The 22,959-nt window shown below is 38.3% G+C and overlaps 1 protein-coding gene and 1 non-coding gene across 3 annotated transcripts in view; both read right to left on the bottom strand.

The window, feature by feature from the left end:
- Window positions 1-22,772, bottom strand: part of TMEM116 (transmembrane protein 116) — a 105,821-nt gene extending 83,049 nt beyond the window's left edge. The window contains exons 1-4 of one of the 2 annotated variants that reach the window (XM_047761977.1): window positions 22,650-22,772; window positions 20,371-20,430; window positions 6,903-6,949; window positions 6,354-6,417 (exon numbers count right to left, since the gene is read on the bottom strand). In XM_047761977.1, coding sequence (XP_047617933.1) covers window positions 6,354-6,417; window positions 6,903-6,949; window positions 20,371-20,379 — 120 coding nt within the window. In that variant the 5' untranslated portion in view covers window positions 20,380-20,430; window positions 22,650-22,772. Of the gene's footprint in view, window positions 1-6,353; window positions 6,418-6,902; window positions 6,950-7,505; window positions 7,633-20,370; window positions 20,431-22,649 lie in introns of those variants that run through there. The other variant, XM_047761976.1, reaches the window with a different exon arrangement.
- LOC125117098 (U6 spliceosomal RNA) lies at window positions 6,530-6,638 on the bottom strand. The gene has a single exon (XR_007132474.1). It is a non-coding gene; the product is annotated as a U6 spliceosomal RNA (small nuclear RNA).
- Window positions 22,773-22,959: the final 187 nt, after the last annotated feature.

The raw sequence follows: 22,959 nt of genomic DNA, 5'->3' as shown, positions 1-22,959 counted from the left end.
GAGTAAACCTACCTAAGGAGACAAAAGACCTGTACTCTGAAAAATATAAGACACTGATGAACAAAATCAGAGATGACACTCATAGATGGAAAGACATACCATGCTCGTGGATTGGAAGAGTCAATATTACCAAAATGACTATACTACCCAAGGCAATCTACAGATTCAGTGCAATCCCTACCAAATTACCAAGGACATTTTTCACCAAACTCAAACAAAATATGTTAAAATTTGTTTGGAAACACAGAAGACCCAGACTAGCCAAAGATATCCTGAGAAAGAAAAATGGAGCTGGAGGAATCAGGCTCCTGGACTTCAGACTATATTACAAAGCAACACTCATCAAAACCATATGGTACTGGCACAAAGATAGACATATAGATCAGTGGAACAGGATAGAAAGCCCAGAACTAAACCCACGCACCTACAGCCAACTCATCTATGGCAAAGGAGGCAAGAATATGCAATGGAGAAAGCACAGCTTGTTCAATAAGTGGTGCTGGGAAAACTGGACAGCCACATGGAAAAGAATGAAATCAGAACACTTCCTAACACCATACACAAAAATATAAATAATCAAAATGGATTAAAGACCTAGATATAAGACCAGACACTATAAAACTCTTAGAGGAAAACATAGGCCAAATACTCTCTGACATAAACAACAGCAACATCTTCTCAGATCCACCTCTTAGAGTAATGACAGTAAAAACAAACATAAATAAATGGGACTTCATTAAACTTAAAAGTTTCTGCACAGCAAAGGAAACCCTAAACAAAACAAGAAGACAACCCACAGAATGGGATAAAATCTTTGCAAGTGAATTAACTGACAAGGGATTAATCTCCAAAATTTATAAACACCTTCTGCAGTTTTATACCAAAAAAACAAACAATCCCATAAAAAAATGGGCAGAAGATCTAAACAAATAGTTCTCCAAAGAAGACATACAGATGGCCAAGAAACACATGAAAAGATGTTCAACATCACTCATTCTTAGAGAAATGCACATCAAAACCACTATGAGGTACTTCCTTACACCAGCCAGAAGGGCCATCATCAAAAAAATCTACAAACAATAAGTGCTGGAGATGGTGTGGAGGAAAAGGAACCCTATTATACTGTTGGCGGGATTGTAAATTGGTGCAACCACTGTGGAAAGCAGTATGGAGATTCCTCAGAAAACTCAAAATAGAACTACCATTTGATCCAGCAATCCCACTCCTGGGTATCTATCCAGAGAATACCATGATTCAAAAAGACACATGTACTCCAATGTTTGTTGCAGCACTCTTTTCAATAGCCAAGACATGGATACAACCTAAATGTCCATCAACAGAGGAGTGGATCGAGAAGATGTGGTACATATACACAATGGAATATTACCAGCCATTAAAAGGAACGAAATACCAGCATTTTTAGCAACATGGATGGACCTAGAAATTATCATGCTAAGTGAAGTCAGTCAGACAATGAGACATGAACATCAAAAGCTATCACTTACATGTGGAATCTGAAAAAAGGACAGAGTGAACTTCTTTGCAGAACAAATACTGACTCACAGACTGAGAAACTTATGGTTTCCAAAGGAGAGAGGTTCGGATGGAAATGCTATATCATGGTACAACGATAAGTGTAATAAATTCATTGAGTAATATAAAAAAAAGTGATTTAGGGGTTCCCATTGTGGCTCAGTGAAAACAAATCTGACTAGTATCCATGAGGACACACATTCAATCCCTGGCCTTTATCAGTGGGTTAAGGATCCGGCATTGCTGTGATCAGTGGTGTAGGTCGCAGATGCAGTTTGAATCTGATGTTGCTGTGGCTGTGGCGTAGGCCAGTGGCTATCACTCGGGTCCACCCCTCACCTGGGAACCTCCATATGCCAAAGATGAGGCCCTAATAAGACCAAAAAAAAAGTGATTTAAAATTACTGCCTGAGGGAGTTCCCGTCGTGGCGCAGTGGTTAACATATCCGACTAGGAACCATGAGGTTACGGGTTCAGTCCCTGCCCTTGCTCAGTGGGTTAAGGATCTGGTGTTGCCGTGAGCTGTGGTGTAGGTTGCAGACACGGCTCAGATCCCATGTTGCTGTGGCTCTGGCGTAGGCTGGCAGCTACAGCTCCGATTCAACCCCTAGCCTGGGAACCTCCATATGCCGCGGGAGCGGCCCAAGAAATGGCAAAAAGACAAAATAAAATAAAATAAAATAAAATAAAATAAAATAAAATAAAATAAAATAAAATAAAATAAAATAAAATAACTACCTGAAAATGGTACTTATCTGTTGTTAATGGGACAGATATCAATGTGTGTTGATATCAAATGAAAAGAAAACTCTCAGAAAATGCCAAATTGTCTTGCAGGGAAATTGTTTAGTCCTTTTATTAACCAGGAACAAGTGTAGATGCTACTATTAGGAACAAGTTTTACCACAGACCAAGTTTGGGCTTTTCCTAAACCTAATGTCTAGGTTTTTTAAAGCTGCCTTAGTTTAGTCCTGCCATCATTTTTCAGGAGGAATTTTCTAAAGAGATTCAGTTTTCAGGGAGATTCTTGTGCGTCTATTAAACAACTGTGTAGGATGTGTAACTCACCTTTTCTGAAGGCATATTTGCGAGAGCATGTTTATAAGTCGGAATGAGAGCAGGTGCTCTAAAAATGTGGGAGCACTCAGTGGGAGGTGTGTTTGAGAAACACATGCTTAAACAAAGTTAAACAGTTGTCTTTCTGAAGGGTATCATAGAGCTTTGAATATACTATTGTATAATGCAAATCTCTAAGAGGTTAGTGAGAATGTACTTTCCTTGTATTTGACCCCCAAAACCTTCTTCAAAGCAACAGTAAAGATGAGTGTTTCTAGGAGTGCTCTGTGGAAAAGAAAGGCTATTACAGGAAAAAGGTATTTGAATGGTTCCCACCTGCTTGGGTAAAAAAAAGTCATATTCCCTTTGCCAGCATAAATTCCTAATAGATATTTTTCACATAAAAAAATATCTATATAGGAGTTCCTGCTGCGGCTCAGTGGAATTGGTGGAGTCTCTGCAATGCCAATTTGATCCCCAGCCCAGCACAGTGGGTTAAAAGATCCTGCACTGCCATTGCTGTGGTGTAGGTCACAACTGCAGCTCAGATTTGATTCCTGGCCCAGGAATTCCATATGCTGCAGAGTGGCCAAAAAAGAGAAAAATAAATAAATAACCATATATATTTGCATTCATCTTATCTAAATTAAGAGCAAAAAAAAAGGTGCAGGGACACAATGCTGTGTAAAAGCCTTTCCCTAGGAAGGTTCTGGGTCCACATCTATCATGGAGAGGTGAAAGACCTAAAGCAATTCGCATTAATATTCTTCCAAAATCCTGCTCCCCAATATTTCTAATGAAATCAAGTTACAAAGAATATCAAAAGTGACCCTCATGTGGAAACAAAGTCCTACAAGTACAGTGAGTATATCTGCCTCAAGTTTGTTTTTTGAATAACACTGGCTGGCCTTGTTAACACTTGAAACACTTAAAGTCTTCTCTCTTTAGGTTGCCTCCCTCAGCCACTGTCTAATCAGCTAGTCCCTTCAAAGATTTCTCATGGATTTTTCCAATTTACCATAATTATTAATTTAATAACTTTTATCTTTTTAAAATTATGCCTTCCATGTGCTTTGTTGTTAAAAATGTTATCTGATTAAGAAATAAAACAGAGGAGTACAACTGACACTTTTAAGCCAGAAAAATTGAAATCCTCCCTAGGCCAAGAAAATAGAATGTGTAGGAACCACTAAATTAATGATTACTAAGGTACTTTAGGCTCTGGTTATGTAAAAGGTATAAAAACTGAAGCCCGAGAAATTAAAGGTCACATCCCAGGAGTTCCCGTCGTGGCGCAGTGGTTAACGAATCCGACTAGGAAACATGAGGTTGCGGGTTCGGTCCCTGCCCTTGCTCAGTGGGTTAACGATCCGGCGTTGCCGTGAGCTGTGGTGTAGGTTGCAGACGAGGCTCGGATCCCGCGTTGCTGTGGCTCTGGCGTAGGCCAGTGGCTACAGCTCCGATTCAACCCCTAGCCTGGGAACCTCCATATGCCGCGGGAGCGGCCCAAGAAATAGCAACAACAACAACAACAAAAAGACAAAAGACCAAAAAATAAAAATAAAAAATAAAAAAAAAGGTCACATCCCAGGCCAAACTAGACCCCACATCTTTATAAAGCTCTAACTGTCTACCAGAGATCACCCTAGAGCAGTGGTTCTCAACCAGAAGTAACTGCCTCTCCCAGGAGATATTTGGCAATATATGAAGATATTTTTGATTGTCACAACTCAGTGAAGAAAGTAGTTGCTGCTACATTTAATGGGTAAAGTCTGCTAAACATCCTAAGATGCAGGACAGCCACTCACAATAAACCAGCTAACCCAAAAGATTAAGACTACTGAGACTGAGAGTCTCTGCTTACCTCTCTCCACTATGTAACTCACATTTTATTAACTTAATCACAAATGAACTCAGATTTCAACAAATATTCAGCAAATAAACAGTAGGGAAATCTGAATCCACAGGAAGATGTGTGGCCTAAAATTACTTCGGCAGGCAATGATTACAAGTATCAAGACTTCTACTTTCTAGTTTTACTTACATAATCACATTCTACACCTGAAGTTCAAAATTCTTTTTATTAGGTATTATATTTCAGCGGTTTAAAATGTATCTGAGTAAAGGCTTTGGAACAAGACAAGTCTAAACTTAAATTCTAGCTCTAACACTTACTAGCTTTGAGAATTTATGAAAGTTCCTCACCTTTCTAAGATTCCATTTCTCCATATATAATATCAGACTAATAATATTTACCTCAGAGTTGTTTTAAGGCTTAAATGAAAATATGTATTTAAAACACTGGGCACCTATACCTAGAATATAATAAATACTAAAATTTGTGTTTAATTTAAAGAGGGATTGTAGTTAAGAATTGGACTTTTGAAAAATCCCTGCCCTGCTACTTACAGTGTAATTTGAACAAGTTATTTCATGGCTTTGAACCCCAATTTCTTCATCTATAAAATGGGACTAATACATCCCTCTCATAGGAGATTGATGAGGACCAACAACGTAAACTATGTAAAACATTCAGCGTAGTTGAAACACAGTTAAGTGTTCAGCCTAAGAGTAAAGTGGGCCCAATAAAACCCAGTAACATTTTCCGCATTACAAAAGCTCTCCCATACAGGTCCTAAACTATGTTTTGCTTAATGTTGTGCCACTTGGCCTAGTTAAAAAAAAAACAGTTGTTATATTTCTCTTAAAATCTTTACTGAACTGGCAAAAATATCACTCTTTCCAGCACTCTCTCAACCTTTCTGGAATTTTGTTGGGTTGATTTTGATTTTTCTTTAACACCTTAAAAATATACAATTTTAATTTGTCTATTATACCTCAATAAAAGGAAGGTTTTTGATCTTTTTGGTACATATAGTTCTACGCAGGATGAATTTTTGCTCTATCTCACTGTTAAATTGTAACCGCCTAGAAGGCCAGAACAGCAAAATAATTATCTTTTGTATAGCAGTCTTTAAACTATTTCTAGCCCCACCAACAATTTTACCAAAATATCAACATCAGAAAATTTACCTCTAGGAGTTTCCGTTGTGGCTCAGTGGTTAATGAATCCGACTAGGAACCATGAGGTTGCAGGTTTGATCCCTGCCCTTGCTCAGTGGGTTAAGGATCCGGCATTGCCGTGAGCTGTGGTGTAGGTCGCAGACTCTGCTCCGATCTCAAGTTGCTGTGGCTCTGGCATAGGCCGGCGGCTACAGCTCTGATTCGACCCCTAGCCTGGGAACCTCCATATGCCTCAGGAAAGGCCCAAGAAATCGTAAAAAGACAAAAAAAAAAGAAAGAAAGAAAAAAGAAAACTCACCTCTAGGCAAGACCCTACCATGTTTAGAGTGAATATGGACTTCAAACAATATTTATTTTTAGCCATGCCCAAGGCAAGCAGCAGTTCCTGGGCCAGGGATCAAACCCACACCTCAGCAGCTATCCAAGCCACATCAGCAACAATGTTGGATCCTTAACCCCTGCACCACCAGAGAAATCCTCCTTAACTTTAATAATTAATGCATATCCCCCAAAAAATCTATATTTATCCACTAATCCACATTTAGTCAATCCCTCAGCATTCATCATCATAGTTAAAATAACTATCTAAAAGAAAAGGGCGATCTATTTGGCAATGCCTAAAATATCTCAATGTATCAAAATGACAAATTTACAAAAAATTCACATAATTATTCCATCATTTATAGGTGACACCCCTATTTATTTCAAAGTTCAAATCCAGCACAAAAAAGAATGCTCACCTCTGGAGATTTCTGTATATTCTGGAATATAGCATAAGCAATAAGTGAACTTGAACCTATAACACTGAGATAAAAGACTATCATTAAACAGGACAATTGAGGCTCCTTCATTTTTGCTATTGATTTTTCTTACAGATTTATTGACATAAATATAAAATACACTGCACATATGTTTTAAAAATATGGACTGCTTCATGAATTTGTATGTCATCCTTGAACAGGGCCCATGCTAATCTTCTCTATTATCACGACAATTTTTAGTATATGTACTGCCAAAGTGAGCACTCTGCAAATGATTTTCCAAATCAATCCTGTTGACTAAGTTGTCCTTTGATTTTTACTCATTAGCCTTCACTCTGTTTTTATTATTGTTATTGATGTTATTACATTTTATTAATCAGAAAATATCAACATGGTAAAGAATAGCATTTCTCTCTAAATAAAGAGTAAAAGCGAATCCCCAAGAAAAAAATTAAGACACTTCAGAATTCTCCAGTTTTGCTTATACTAGTTTAAACTGTCGCATTACATGAGATTAAATAAACTTACCTCAGAGTAGCCATAACAAACTGTATCCACTGTATTGCAGAAAAAAACTAAATAAAAAGAGAAAATGAGAATAAAATTAAGCCTTTTAAATTTAATATTTAACCTTACTCTTACTCTAATTTCACTGTTCATTAACTATCTGTGGAGAGCACAAATTCTTCTTCAGTGCCTAATCAAAATATATTGCAAGTCTGAGAATGAGTAGAAAAGGTGAATAGACCCCTGGAAAGACAGAGTGTCTCTTTTTTTCTTCTCTTATTGCTACCTCTCTGGGTAGTGAGATAAAAAGAATAGAGAATACTGAAAACTACTGAAAAAAGAGAGTTGGATGAGAAAATTAATAAAGGAAAGAATAAAATGGAGACAAGGTAGTTAAATTTTGAGAGAGATTAGACAGATATGTGGAAAGAATGGGTAACAGAAAACAAAGATTAAATAAAGTTCACTGACAGAGAGCTAGAAAGACAAAGATAAAAAATAGTAAGCAACAGGGGAAAGGAAAAAAAAAGTTGAACAGTATGGAGAGAGATACTCTAAGTGAAAAATACAGAATAGGGAGGAAGAGAGAGTGAAAAAGAAGAGAGGGGCTCCTTCTAGTCTCACAGAGTCCAAGGTGTCCTCCAAAATGCTAGCCTCCAGTAGGAAGGCCATACGGACTTCAGTCTCAGCTAAATTTAAGCAGCCAGATCTTTCTCCTTGGTTAGGTTAAGACTCCCAAGCAGTGAACAGGTGGCTCCACCCCTAGCCCAGCTGGACACCTCCCTACCCAACCCTGCCCTGAATCTTAAGGGCAAGGAGAAAAAGTGGCAACAAGTGGAGGAGAAAGTCAAGCAGAAAGAACAAAAATAGAAAGAGCATGTGACAAGGAAACAAAGTGCTAAAAAGCATTAGGAATTGTAAGCAGGGGCAAGAGGTAGGAATAATAAAAGGTAGTGAGAATGACTCATCATGAAAAGATAAACAGAGCTGCAAGAGAGAAATGGAATAGAAAAAAGGGAGAGAAAAATGGAGAAGGAAAGTCTGTTTGAAACTTTTCCCTTTTAAGGGCAGAAGTCTGTATTGGGGAAGAGAGATTGCATATTCATTCACTCAATAAGTTTTTAATAATACTCAAGAAGGTATGAAGAGAAGGAGTTACTAATGTCTCATTTATCTAACATCTTAAATATTCTATATCAAAAATTTCCATCAGAAATATAATTATATTACTAAATTACACAATTCTTTTAACATGCTTATGTTTATATAGCAACTTTGTATAAAACATTATTATGAAAAGTATAAAGACAAAATAGATATATAACCAGACTTCCAAGTGCTTAATGTATTAGGAAAAAAACAGCTTGAAATAATCTGCACACAAAAACAATACACACTGATTGGCATTTGAACATTATTTGGAAGAACTGGTAAAATCTGGACAAAGATTGGGGGAAGGAGAAAGCAGAAGGAACAATATTTCATTTATGGAGTTCCTTTTGCGGCACAGCAGAAATGAATCCAACTAGGAACCATGAGGTTGCGGGTTAGGTCTCTGGCCTCACTGAGTGGGTTAAGGATCTGGTGTTGCCGTGAGCTACGGCGTAAGTCAAAGACACAGCTTGGATCCTGTGTTGCTGTGACTGTGGTGTAGGCCAGCAGCCATAACTCCAATTCAACCCCTACCCTAGGAACCTCCATATGCCATGGGTGCGGCCCTAAGCAAAAAGCAAAAAAAAAAAAAGAATATTTCATTTATACAACCATGTATGTTTCATCTAACCATACACTTAGATAACATGTTAGATTAAATATATTATTCATTTATTCATATGAAATTAAAAATATCATGTGCAGTAGAAGACAGGACATTAAATGGAGGCAATCACTTTGCTTAAAATATTAGACAAATAAATTAAAATACTAGTATATTTCTGGATCAGAAATTCCTACCACAAGATCTTAGGGAGTGTTTTGAGACCTTTAATCATACATCTTTCTAACAAGGGCAAGGAGACTAACAACAATCTCACCAAGTGATAAGAGAATGCTTTTGGACAAAGGACTCTTGTCTCAGTCAAGAACAAATCTCAAATTGTTCAGAGAATACTATGGTAAATCTGTCTGCTATCCTTGATAAAAGAACTTTTCTCTTTTGGCATCTCTTCTAAAATGTCTTCTGCTACCAATCAACATTAGGGCATTTGCTTTTCCATTTTTCTCTCTAAATTAATCCCTTGGCTTCTGTATATTTAGCACTGTTCTCCTTTGAAATGTCTTTGGAAACATAATCCCCCCATCTTCCTTTTCTATAAGCCCAAATAATGAAGTGGAGATATTTACTTTCGGTTTTCTTTTTTTTCTTTTCACACAGCTCCTTAGCAAGTTCAAACACATCCCAGTTCACAGTTAATGTAATGGGCTACTATTATATATTACATACCAATTTCAGTTAACAAATATGCAAATATTTAACAAATATTAAACTTCTGCCATGAGCAAGTTATTGTGGTGGGTACAAAGTCAAGGAAAACACCTACTTAGTAAAATAGTTTAATTTTTAAGCAAAAATAGTACTTAAAGGAAGTCCTGCTGTGGTACATTGGGTTAATGATCTGGCTCATCTCTATGGTGTTGTTGGTTTGATCCCCAACCCTGCACAGTGAGTTAAGGATCCAGCATTGCTGCAGCTGTGCCATAGGTCACAGATGTGGCTCAGATTCCATCCCTAGCCCAGTAACTTCCATTTGCTGCAGGTGCAGCTAAAAAAGGAAGAAAAAAAATATTTTAAAAAAAAACAGTACTTAAAGAAAATTTCTAGTAATAATAGCTACCAATTATCAAGTGTCTTATTTTAATCCACAACACAACCTTTGAGGTAAGAAGTACTATTTCCACTTACAGAAGAAATTGAAGCTTAAAAAAGTGAAGTCATTTTCCCTATGGTTACAGAATTATCAAGCAGTAATGCCAACATTCAAACTCAGTCAGTCTGATCATAGTTCTCACTATTAACTTCTACAGTACTCTAACAGGGAACTGGTTAATGGGAAAATAGGGAAAGGTAATTTTAAAAATTGATGTGACATTAGGAGAGTTCTTTTATTAGGCTATTGCTTCTTAGATATGACAAAAGCACAAGCAACAAAAGAAAAAAATAGATAACAGTGGTCCTCTACAAAATTAGAAACTTTAGAGTTCTACTGTGGCACAGACGGTTAAGGATCCAGCATTGTCACTGCAATGGCTTGGGTGGCTGCTGTTGCAGGGGTTTGATTCTTGGCCCAAGAATTTCCACATGCCATAGGCATGGCCAAAAAAAAAAAAAATAGAAACTTTAGTGCTTCGAAGGATACCACCAAGAAAGTGAAAAGACAACCCACAAAATGGGAGAAAGTATTTGTAAATCACATACCTAATAAGGGACTTGTAGATAGAATATAGAAAGAATACCAACAACTCGATAATACAACCCAGGGCTCCTGTTGCGGCTCAGCATTAACAAATACAACTAGTATCCATGAGATTGTGGATTTGATCCCTGGTCCTGCTCAGTGGGTTAAAGATATGGCAGTGCCATGAGGTGTGGTGTAGGTCGCAGACGAGGCTTGGGATCTGGCATGGCTGTGGCGTAGGCTGGCAGCTGTAGCTCTGATTCGACCCCTAGCCTGGGAACTTCCACATGCTGTGGGGGTAGCCCTAAAAAGCAAAATACAAATCCAATTTTAAAATAGGCCAATGAAACTCTGTGGTGTGTGGTGGGTTAAGGATCTGGCATTGTCACTCCTGTGACTAAGGTTACAGCTGTGCTCAGGTTTGATTCCTGACCCCAGAACCTCTACATGCTGTGGGTGTGGCCAAAAAATAAATAAAATGGGCACGGGTTTTAAATTAGAGATTTCTCCAAAAATTATACAAATAACTAATAAATACATGAAAAGATGATCAACATCATAAGCCACCAGGAAAATACAAATTAAAATCACAAGGAGATGATGTTTTGGAGTTCCTGTCATGGCGCAGCAGAAACAAATCTGACTAGGATCCATAAGGTTTTGGGTTTGACCCCTGGCCTCGCTCACTGGGTTTAAGGATCAGTGTTGCCATGAGCTGTTGGTATAGGTCACAGACGCGGCTTGGATCTGGCATTGCTGTGGCTGTGGCGTAGGCTGGCAGCTATAGCTCTGATTAGACCCCTAGCCTGGGAACCTCCATATGCCGTGGGTGTGGTCCTAAAAAGAAAAAAAAAAAAAAGGGGATGACATTTCACACCTACTAGGATGGCTATGGCAAGTAGATGAAAACGTGGAAATGGGAGTCCTCATACAATGCTGGGAGAAATATAAAACACTGTAGCCACTTTGTCAATTTCGCAAAAGGTTAAACATATATAAATGACTAGGCTCCTAGGTATAAATCCAGTTTAAACCCATTTATGCAAACCCACACATTAAAACATATGTCCACATAAAATCTTGGAGGCAAATGTTCATAACAGTGTTATTTATAGTAGACAACAAATAAAAACAACCCAAATATCCATGTGTTGGTGAACAGATAAATAAAATAATACTATATCAGTACAAGAGAACATTATTCAGCCACTGAAAGAAGTACTCATACATGATATAACATGAATGAACCTTGAAAACATTCTAAGTGAAAAAACTAGTTACAAAAGACAACATATTGTATGATTTCATTCATAAAAAATTTCCCCAACAAGCAAATTTATAGCAATGGAAAATAGATTAGTAGTTGTCTAGAACCACGTAGTTTGGGAGAGAATGGGGAGTGACTGCTACTGGGCACAGGCTTTCTTTTTAGGATGATGAAAATATTCTGAAATTAGTGGTCATGGTTGCACAATTCTATGAATATATTGAAAACCACTAAATTGTATACTTTAAAAGGATGAATTGTATGATAGGTGAATTATATCTGAATAAGGCTGTTGCCTAAAAAATGAAGTTTGGGACAAAAACAAGAAAGGAAATGTCCTACTGCTAAAATTCATGGTATAAGGATTACTGGATAACATGCTTCTGTATTTCCTACTGAATAGAATAATATTTATAATAAAAAGTGTAAAACAAACATTGTAAGAGGAAGCTGAAGATAAAGATTGTAGAGCACCTGATAGCTCTAAATGAATGCACCACTCCTAGCCTGAACAAATTACACTCCAGGACTTTGATAAAACTTGCAAGTTAACCCAATAAACCACTAAATGAAATTTGAGAGTTCATGTAAAACTCAAAAAATTACTAGAAACTTTATAAAACTGTAGAAATTTTTAAGTTGTAGAAATTGTATAAAGCTGGTAATAAGAAAACATTTTTATAAGGAGAAAGGATGGTAGAATCGGCAAAGATCTTAGTATTTATCCCAGACAAGATTCTAGGATGAACTATGCAAAAGAAGTGTTTTTAAAGAATTAGAAAAAAGTAACCACTAAGTCAATGTGGATTTGTAAAAAAAATTATGCCAGACCAACCCCATTCTCATTTTGGACAGAAATACTAGACACAACATATATGGTATTTTAACAAAGTGGGGAAATTTTTCATTATATAAAAATAAGAAACTATACACCAAGAAGAAGCACAATTATGGGCATTTCTTGCACAAATAACCTAGGGTAGTGCTAAATAATTGATCAGCATCAACTTAGAAATGGCTTCTAGTGAAGTGAACCAGCATTCTGACTTGACACTGTTCTAGAAAACATTTTCATAACTTGAAAGAAAATATAGTGAGCATATTTATCAAATGTGTGTTACTTATTGCAGTATAACAAATATCCACAAATTTAATAGCTTAAAACACTCATGTATTATCTAACAGCTTCTGTAGGTCAGGAGTCCAAGAATAGTTTAGTTGGGTCTTTTGCTTCAGCATCTCTCACAAGGTTATAATGAAGATGTTGACCAGGGCTGGTTCTCATCTGAAGGCTCAACTGTGGATCTGCTTCCAGTTCTTATAGTTGTTGATCTAATTCAGTTCCTTGAGTTTCATTGGACTGAGGGCCTGAGTTCCTAACTTAACTGTTAGTGGAAGGCTATGTGCAGCTCTTTGCCATGTAGACTTCTGCATATGTCCTACTAGCAACATGAAAGTCTCACTCTTACGTAAGCAAATGACTGAAGTGACATCCCATCACCTCTGATGTAGTCTATTGTTCACAGATCTTGCCAGCACTCAAGAGGAAAGGATTACACATGAATGTAAATATGAAGAGCCAGGCATCACTAGGGTCTATATTAGTGTCTTCTCATGTGTGTTTACATAACATGTCAAACATTTTTCCAATTCAGGTAATTTGCAATACCTTTTCTGGAATGCTCTTTCCCCAGATAATCATATGATTGGCTCCTTCTCATCCTTCAAGCATTATGTCAAATGTCTTAAGCTTGGAGACATAACATTTATCAAATTTCAAAATATTTTTTGTACGTTTTCTGTTTCTCCTTAGTTGACTGTAATTTCCTTGGAACCAGGCAACTTATCTGTCTCATTAACTTCAATATCTCCTGTGCCTAAAATAGGGACTCAATATTTACTGAATGAATGTACAAAAGTTGTGAGGGATAAATCCTAATTTTTGAGGGAAAAAATGAGTTTTATTTAATAATATAACAAAATGAAAGTTAATAGAAGTAACGTACATATACTGCACTTAGATCTAAAAAAATCAACTGAACAGGGATTAGTATAAAAAGGTAACACAATCCCAATTAACACTGTGTAAAAAAGAATAAATACCTAGGAATAAAGCTACCTAGGGAGGCAAAAGACCTGTACTCTAAAAACTATAAGACACTGACGAAAGAAATTGAAGATAACACAAACAGATGGAAAGTTATACCATGTTCTTGGATTGGAAGAATTTACATTGTCTTCTTTTTTATGGCCAAATCTGAGGCATATGGAAGCTCCCAGGATAGGGGCTGAACTGGAGCTACAGCTGCAGGCCTACAGCCCAGCCACAGCAACACTGAATGTGAGCCACATCTGCAACCTATGCTGCAGCTTGTGGCAACATCAGATCCTCAACCCACTGAGGAGGCCAGGGATCGAACCCTCATTCTCATAGAGACCACACTGGGTTCTTAACCCACTGAGCCCCAATATGAACTCCAGAATATACACTGCTAAGATGACTATAGGGAATCTACAGACTCAGTGCAATCTTTATCCAAATATCAGTGCCATTTTTCACAGAACTAGAACAAAAAACTTTTAAATTTGTATGGACGCACAAAAGACCCTGAATAGCCAAAACAATCTTGAGAAAGAAGAACAGAACTGGAGGAATCAGACTCCTTGACTTCAGACTATACTACAAATACTACAGTAATCAAAATAGTATGATACAGGCACAAAAACAGAAATACAGATCAATGGAACAGGACAGAAATCCCAGAAGAAAAAAAAAAAACCCAAGCACCTGCAGTCAAGTAATCTATGACAAAGGAAGCAAGAGCATACAGTGGAAGAAAGATGGTCTCTTCAATAAGTGGTGCTGGGAAAACTGGACAGCTACATGTAAAAGAATGAGATTACAACATTTTCTAACACCATACACAAAAATAAACTCAAAATTCATTAAGGACCTAAATGTTAGGCCAGATACTATAAAACTCCTAGAAGAAAACATAGGCAGAACACTCATTGACATAAATTGGAGCAATATCTTGTTTGATCCACCTCCTAGAATAATGAACATTTAAAATAATAAGCCAGTGGGACCCAAATAAACTTAAAACTTTTGCACAGCAAAGTAAACCATAAACAAAATTAAAAGACAACCCACAGAATGGGAGAAAATCCTTGCAAACAAAGCAACTGACAAGGGAGTGATCTCCAAAATATATAAACGTCTAACGGAGGTTTATATGAAAAAAAGCCAAAAAACCCAATCAAAAAATGGGCAGAAGACCTAGAAGACCTAAATAGAAATATCTCCAAAGAAGACACACAGATGGCCAAAAAAAAAAAAAGAAGAAGAAAAAATGCTCAACATCAGTATTAGATAAACACAAGTCAAAACTACAATAAGGTATCACCTCATACCAGTCAGAATGGCCATCATCAAAAATTCTACAACAATAAATGCTGGAGAGGGTATGGAGAAAAGGGAACCCTTCTACACTGTTGGTGAGAAAGTAAATTGGTACAACCACTATGGAAAAAATATGGAGGTTCCTTAAAAAACTAAATACAGAACTACCACATGATCTAGAAATCCCACTCCTAGGTATATTTTTCCAGAAAAAAAAAAAAGAAAACATACTTCAAAAAGATACATGCACCCCAATGTTCACTGCAGCACTATTCACAAAGATATGGAAGCAACCTAAATGTCTATTGACAGAGGACTGGACAAAGAAGATGTGATATATATATATATATATACATATACATACACACACACATATATATGCAATGGAATATTATTCAGCCATAAAAAGAATGAAATAATGCTGTTTGTACAACATGGATGAACCTAGAGATTAACATATTAAGTGAGGTAAGTCTGAAAGAGAAGGATATGCATTCACTGGTTAAAGATTCAGTTTTATCACTGCTGTGGCTCGAGTTCAATCCCTGGCCTAGGAATTTCTGCGTGCTTGGGCACAGCCAAAAAAAAAAGAAAGAGAAAAATAAATATCATATGATACCACTTACATGTGGAATCTAAAAAAATAATAGAAATGAACTTATTTACAAAACAGAAATAGACTGATAGACATGGAAACCAAATTTATGGTTACCAAAGGGGAAAGGAGTAGGAAGGGATAAATTAGGAGTTTGGGATTAACATATACATACTACTATATATAAAACAGGTAAACACCAAGGACTTACTATAGCATAGGGAACTATATTCAGTATTTATTCTCTCCCATTATAGGTTATTACAAAATACTGAATATAGTTATATAAATATATATATTTACCTTTGAATCATTTCAGTGTACACCTAAAACATGACACTGTAAATCAGTTATATTTCAATTTAAAAAGAGTGTAAAAAAATTTTTTTTTTTTTTTTGCTATTTCTTGGGCTGCTCCCACGGCATATGGAGGTTCCCAGGTTGGGGGTCTAATCGGAGCTGTAGCCACCGGCCTACACCAGAGCCACAGCAAGGCGGGATCCAAGCCGTTTGCAACCTACACCACAGCTCTCAGCAACACCGGATCGTTAACCCACCGAGCAAGGGCAGGGACCAAACCCACAACCTCATGGTTCCTAGTCGGATTCATTAACCACTGTGCCACGACAGGAACTCCAAAAGAGTGTAAAAATTTTAAAAAGTAGCAATGTTTCACTTTAAAAAAAACCTAGATTCATGATATCTAATAAATATGTAATGTGAATCACATATGTAACTTGAAAATTTCTAGTAGCTACATTTAAAAAGTAAAAAGAGGGAGTTTCCCAGTAGCCTAGAAGTTAAGGATCCTGCATCATCACTGCTGTGGCAAGGGTTTGATTCCTGGCCCAGGAACTTCTGCATGCTTCAGGCAGAGCCAAAAGTAAAAATAAACAGGTGAAATTAACAATATATTTTATTTAATCCAAACACTTAAATTTTGTAGTTTCAACATATAATCAATATAAAAATCATTGTGGAGTTCCCACTGTGGCACAACGGGATCCAAGGGGTCTCCACAGTGCCAGGATGCAGGTTCGATCCCATCCTGGCACAGTGGGTTAAAGGATCCAGTGTTGCCGCAGCTGCAGCGTAGGTTGCAACTCCACCTCAGATTCATCCCTGTCCTGGGAACTCCATATACTGCGGGGCAGCCAAAATAAATAAAAATAAAAATCATCAAGATATTTTACAGTCTTAATTTTGTACTTTGTAATTCAGAGTGTATTTTACATTTATAATATGTTTAATTAAGACTAGCCACATTTGGGAGTTCCTGCCATGGTGCAGCAGAAATGAATCAGACTAGGACCTGTGAGGACCCGGGTTTGATCCCTGGCCTCGCTCAGTGGGTTAAGGATCCAGCATTGCCATAAGCTGTGGTGTAGGTCAAGGAAGCAGCTTGGATCTGGCATTGCTGTTGCTGTGGTGTAGGCCAACAGCTACAGCTCTGATTCGACCCCTAGCCTGGGAACCTTCATATGCCCTGAAAAAGCAAAAAAAAAAAAAAAGAGAGAGAGAGACTAGCCACATTTAAGAGGTCAGTAGCTACACGACATTATAAGTGGCATTTTAAATAAAAATAAAACTCTTATTTACAACTAAGATTGTAGAGGCTCTTGCATTTGGATTTTATCCTGCAGAAGTGCCATTATAAATTTCTGAGCAAAGAAATGACATAATAACTGTATAAGGAGTCTTCAGTGAGTGGATACTATATGCCAGGCACTATTCTAAATGCTTCCTATACATTAATAATTTAATCTACTCACAATCCTATGAAACAAGTATTATTATTATCCTAATTTTACATGATAGTATCAGGAGTAATATGTTGGCAGTGCGAAGGATAGATTAAAAAGGTTAGAGACTGGCAAGAGTTAGATTACTTTTATTTACTTATTTATATACGACTCTGACCTAGATAATATTTCAGAGGGCTTACAACAGTACATAAAGTAAGACAATATAGGAGTTCCTGTCGTGGTTCAGTGGTAACGAATCCAACTAGTATCCACGAAGACATGGGTTCGATCCCCGGCCTTGATCAGTGGATCAAGGATCTGGCATTGCCATGAGCTGCAGTGTAAGTCACAGATGATGTGTGAATCCCACACCGTTGCTGTTGCCGTGGCATAGGCCGGCATCTGCAGCTCTGATTGGACCCCTAGCCTGGGAACTCCCATATGCCACGGGTACAGCCCTAAAAAAGCAAAAAAAAAAAAAAAACACAATTAACATGAATTGAAAGTAGGACAAAAGAAGAAAGAAAAGCATCTCTGCTGAAATGATCTTAACCTTGGATGTTAAAATCTGAGTTTTTTAATCTCATAAAAATTAAGTTTTATTTATTATTTTTACTTTGTCTTTGTCCTCATGCATAATTTTTACATGTTTATAGTAATTCTACAGCTAATATTTTACACTTTCACTCAACATATATTCCAGAATAACTTTTTTTTCCTTTTGTTAGTATCTTGTTTCTCCCCACTCCCCTGGACTGTAACCAATGCAAAAAGCCTGATATATTTCTCCACATCGTTATGCTCATTAAAACATACCCAAACATATAGGGAGGTTGTTGTTATGGTGGTAGGTTTTTAAAACTGGGATCATGTATTCTCTATACATTGCTTTTTCTATTACATGGATATCTCTCCACTTTAATAAAAATAGTTCTAACCCATTTTGACAGCTTTATAATATTCACATAATTTATGCAGTAATTCCTCTCAAGACGAACATGTAGGTTGTTTTCAGGTTTTGTTTTTCTTAATTTTTTAAAGGTATTTTTCCTTCTGCAAACAATGCTATGGTAAACATCCCTACATCCCTGATCAGATAATCTCCTGTGCTGATGATTTTAAAGACATATTTCAGAGTAGAATTCTTTTTTCTTTGGCTATGTCCACAGCATGCTGAAGTTCCCAGGCCAGGGATCAAACCCATACCACAGCAGTGACATCACTGGCTGCTTAACCTGATGAGCCACCAGGGAACTCCCAGAGTGGGGTTCTTTTTGTTCCTCAAATATTTCAAGCTCAAGTTCATTCTCATCCCAGAACCTCTGCATATACTGTTTTCTTTTCCTAAAATGCTCCCTAACATATAGTGATCTGCAATTTGAATTTACTTATATAATTATTTAATGTTTGTCACGTCATTCAAGTGTAAGTTCCTTAAGAGCTGATTCTTACTCATGCTTTAGGTCTTATATTAGCTTAAGTACACTTGCTTATAGACGTTTTTCCATGCACCTCGATGCAAATAAATGCCCTCATCATATTCTTTCACAGGCCCTCAACTTTTCTTCTTAGAAATTATCACAATTTGTGATTATATATTTATTTGTATAATTATTTTTTTAACTTTTTTTTTTTGTCTTTTTGCTATTTCTTGGGCCGCTCCCGTGGCATATGGAGGTTCCCAGGCTAGGGGTCCAATCGGAGCTGTAGCCGCCGGCCTATGCCAGAGCCACAGCAACACGGGATCCGAGCTGTGATGCAACCTACACCACAGCTCACAGCAACGCCAGATCTTTAGCCCACTGAGCAAGGCCAGGGATCCAACCCGAAACCTCATGGTTCCTAGTCAGATTCATTAACCACTGCGCCATGACGGGAACTCCTTATTTGTATAATTATTTAATGTTGGTTTCTCCACTTGGACTGCAGGAAGCACACCTATTTTGTTCATCAGTGTAACTCTTGCCCCTAGAAGAGTGTACAGGGCATGAAAGATGTTCATTAAATAGTTATTAAATATTGAAAGACTTTTTTGGTTTTGGGTTTTTTTTTTTTTTTTTTTGGTCTTTTCAGGGCCAAACCAGTGGCACATGCAGGTTCCCAGGCTAGAGGTCCAATTGGAGATGCAGCTGCTGGCCTACACCACAGCAATGCCAGATCTGAGCCACGTCTGCAACTTACACCACAGCTCACAGCAACACCGGATCCTTAAAATCACTGAGAGAGGCCAGGGATTGAACCCGCCACCTCATGGTTCCTAGTTGGATACGTTTCTGCTGTGCCAAGACAAGAACTCCTTGAAGGACTTCCTAAAGGAGGATGGGGCTTGGATAAAATCATACTGTGGAGTAAATCTTCCTTCTATAACAATTTTTTATAAGATTCCCAGGCCAAAGATTAAACCCAAGCCACAGCAGTGACAATGCTGGATCCTTAATCCACTGAGCCACCAGGAAACTCCTCTATAACAATTTTTAATGTGAAATCTGCTTTAAGTTTTAACACTTAACAAGACAACTATGTCAAAACAACTAGTGTTGACATTAACAAAATCTTGCAGGAAAAAGAAATTAGCTCTAAGGGATGGGAGAGCTCCAAAGAATAATATGTGATTTAAGAAGGGAATGCAGAAAGGACCAATGGAATTTTGAGAGACAGCCACAGAACAGTTCCTCTCTCATTGACCTGATTCATTCATTCGCTGCACAAGTATTTACTGAGCATCTTCCATGTGCTAGACAACATTCTACATGCTGGGGATATAACAGTGAAGCAAACAGACAAAACAAAAACAAGCCCATCCCTCATGGGAAACAGAAACTAAGAAAAAAAAGCAAATTACACAGTGTGTTAAGTTGAAGAGAGCTATGGAGAAAAAATAACAGAGAAGGGAGATGGAAAACAGGGAGGTATCAGGAAGGAAGTGTTTTTTTTTTTTTTAAGGATGGTCAGGGTAGATCTTAGGAAGCTGACATTTGAGGAAAGACTTGAGGGAAATAAAGGAGCCAGCCATATGAGCATCTTGAAGAAAAGTTTTCTAGAGAGAGAAAAAGACAGTATAAAGGCTCGGAAGCAGGAACATACCTTGTACATATGAGAAACAGCAAAGAGGTCAGTAAGACTGGGGACTCACTGGCTTGATGACTTTAGAAAAAAAAATAAGAGAATTTATATATTAGTTGTCTTAGCAAATCATGCCAGCCATCTTCCTGCCTCCTGACTCCAGCTGCTAGCCTGAGTCATGTGCACACTCAAGTAATACGCCTTCCTACCTCCATACAATACCCAGGGTAAGCCTTTTAATTTTCCATAACAGGGTCAATTGTGTGATTTTACAACTTCCTAAATATGGAGAGTTATACTTGGCTTATTTGTGTAGATTGTTGTTGTCGAAAGTCCTGAAACCAAGAATAGATTATATCATGAGGTAACGTGACAGGAATAGGGCACTGTTAAAAGGAAGCATTGAGGAGTTCCCATTGCGGCTCAGTGGTTAACTAATCCAACTAGGAACCATGAGGTTTCGGGTTCAATACCTGACCTTGCTCAGTGGGTTAAGGATCCGGCGTTGCCATGAGCTGTGGTGTAGGTAGCAGACGCGGCTTGGATCCCGCGTTGCTGTGGCTCTGGTGTAGGCTGGCAGCTACAGCTCCAATTCAACCCCTAGCCTGGGAACTTCCAGACGCCGCGGGAGAGGCCCAAGAAATGGCAAAAAGACAAAAAAAAAAGGGGGGGGAAGAATTGAAACAATTACTGTGTTTTTGCAATTCCTAGCAAAAGTACCAGTATTTCCCTTCCCTCTCCAACCAATCCACTTCTTTCACTTTTTCAAAACCTACTTCTAAACTAGTCATGACTAGGAGCTCCAGTCATGGCACGGCAGAAATGAATCTGACTACGAACCATTACGTTGTGGGTTTGATCCCTGGCCTTGCTCAGTGGGTTAACGATCCGGCGTTGCTGTGAGCTGTGGTGTAGGTCACAGACTAGGCTTGGATCCTGAGTTGCTGTGGTTGTGGCCATGGCCGGCAGCTGTAGGTCTGATTTGACCCCAGCTTGGGAACCTCCATAATGCTGCAGGTTCAGCCCTAAAAAGCAAAATAAATAAACTAGTCATGACTAGAAAGTCCCTCCTGATCGATCATACTAAATAGATGTACTCAAAACATTTATATACTCAAAATGGATAATAGCTCCTTATTGACTTCAAGGCAAAACATAAATTAGTTTCATTTTCAAGATTTTTTCCTACTTGGGCTTAAAACTGTCTTACTACCTACTGTTTTGAGAACTCTCTCAAGCCAAGCTGATCATTCCCCAAAGCATCTTGATGATTTCCACTTCTGCTCCTTTTTACTTGTTCTCCACCCAAAACGATCTTCTTTCCAAGGCTTAACTCCATTTCCACCTCCTTCATGAAGCCTTCTTTAACCATCTTAGCTCACAGTAATTATCCCCTCCTCTAACTTCCATCATTTGTCTATGTGTCTTCCTTTAATAATTTATTAGTGCAAACTCCAATAAATTTTTCTGAACCTCTCTAAAACACATTTACTAGACACATGTAATGGTCTACTTGGTGCTAAATTCCTTATAAAGTATTACACAATTTATTCCCTTCTTTTCACATCCATCTTCTTTATTCCCAAGTAACAGCAAATCTAAAGTCATTCTTCTGGTTAAAACCTCTGGTGGCTCCAAACCCTTTCGCTTGATAAGACCCTTCACCACGTGCCCCAGTTCATTCACAAATTCATCATGTCCCCCCCCCCTTATTAGAACCATCATCTGCTATTTGCCTTGTAAGTAAACACCTCCTCTTCTTTCTAGATCCAGCTCAAAAGTCACCTCCTGTCTATTACTTTCCCTGACACTACTGAGCGGGACTGACTGAATTACCATTTATGCTTTCATGAGCCTGTAATACAGTCTTATTTTCTACCAATTACACTGTAACGTTTCTCTTACTATTTCCATGACTCCTCCTGCCCCACCACTGAGTTCGTTCAGTACAGAGTTCGGTCTCATTCATCTCCATTCTGCATTCCTGCAAGCAAACCTGGGATCTAGTATAAACTATATGCTGAACAAACACCTGTTCAACAGAATTATTAGGACTTTAAAAATAAGGGAAGCCTATTTTCATGAGCCTGGAGCCTCCCTGGTGAAGCACGCACCACAGAGTAAGCCTCATATAGGGCTGGTCAGGGGTAGGGGAGGCCCTGACAGCCAAACTGACAAGAGCCTCGTCTCCCACACCAGCTCAGCTACCGCCTAAGGGTGGGAGCCGAATATGACTGAATGAACATAATACCGTGCCAACTAAGAGGCAGCAGCACAGTCAGACGGCCTGACAGACTAACCAAAGGTAGTAGCACATCCCAGCCAAAGGCAAGAAGAAATGCCGGCCGGCTTCGTCATCTTCGAAGAGAAGGAAAGACGCGACCCAAGGGCCATAAAAACGCCGAGCACGCGCTTCGCGCCACTCCTCTGGCGGAGGATGACGGGAAAGGGGCAGACCAGCTGAAAGCCTCGCAGAGAGCGCGTGCGCGGCAGCCCTTCCTCCTCCTCCTCCTCCTCCTCCGCCCCCTCATCCTCCGCCCCTCCCCCACACGCCCCACACTATCAACCCCCTCCCCGCCACTTGGCCCCGCCCAATCACCCTAGGCCCCA

The sequence above is a fragment of the Phacochoerus africanus genome, chromosome 15 (assembly GCF_016906955.1).
Source record: "Phacochoerus africanus isolate WHEZ1 chromosome 15, ROS_Pafr_v1, whole genome shotgun sequence".
Classification (NCBI taxonomy): domain Eukaryota; kingdom Metazoa; phylum Chordata; class Mammalia; order Artiodactyla; family Suidae; genus Phacochoerus; species Phacochoerus africanus.
Note: the sequence above shows the minus strand (reverse complement) of the source record. Positions and strands in the feature narration are given on the sequence as shown.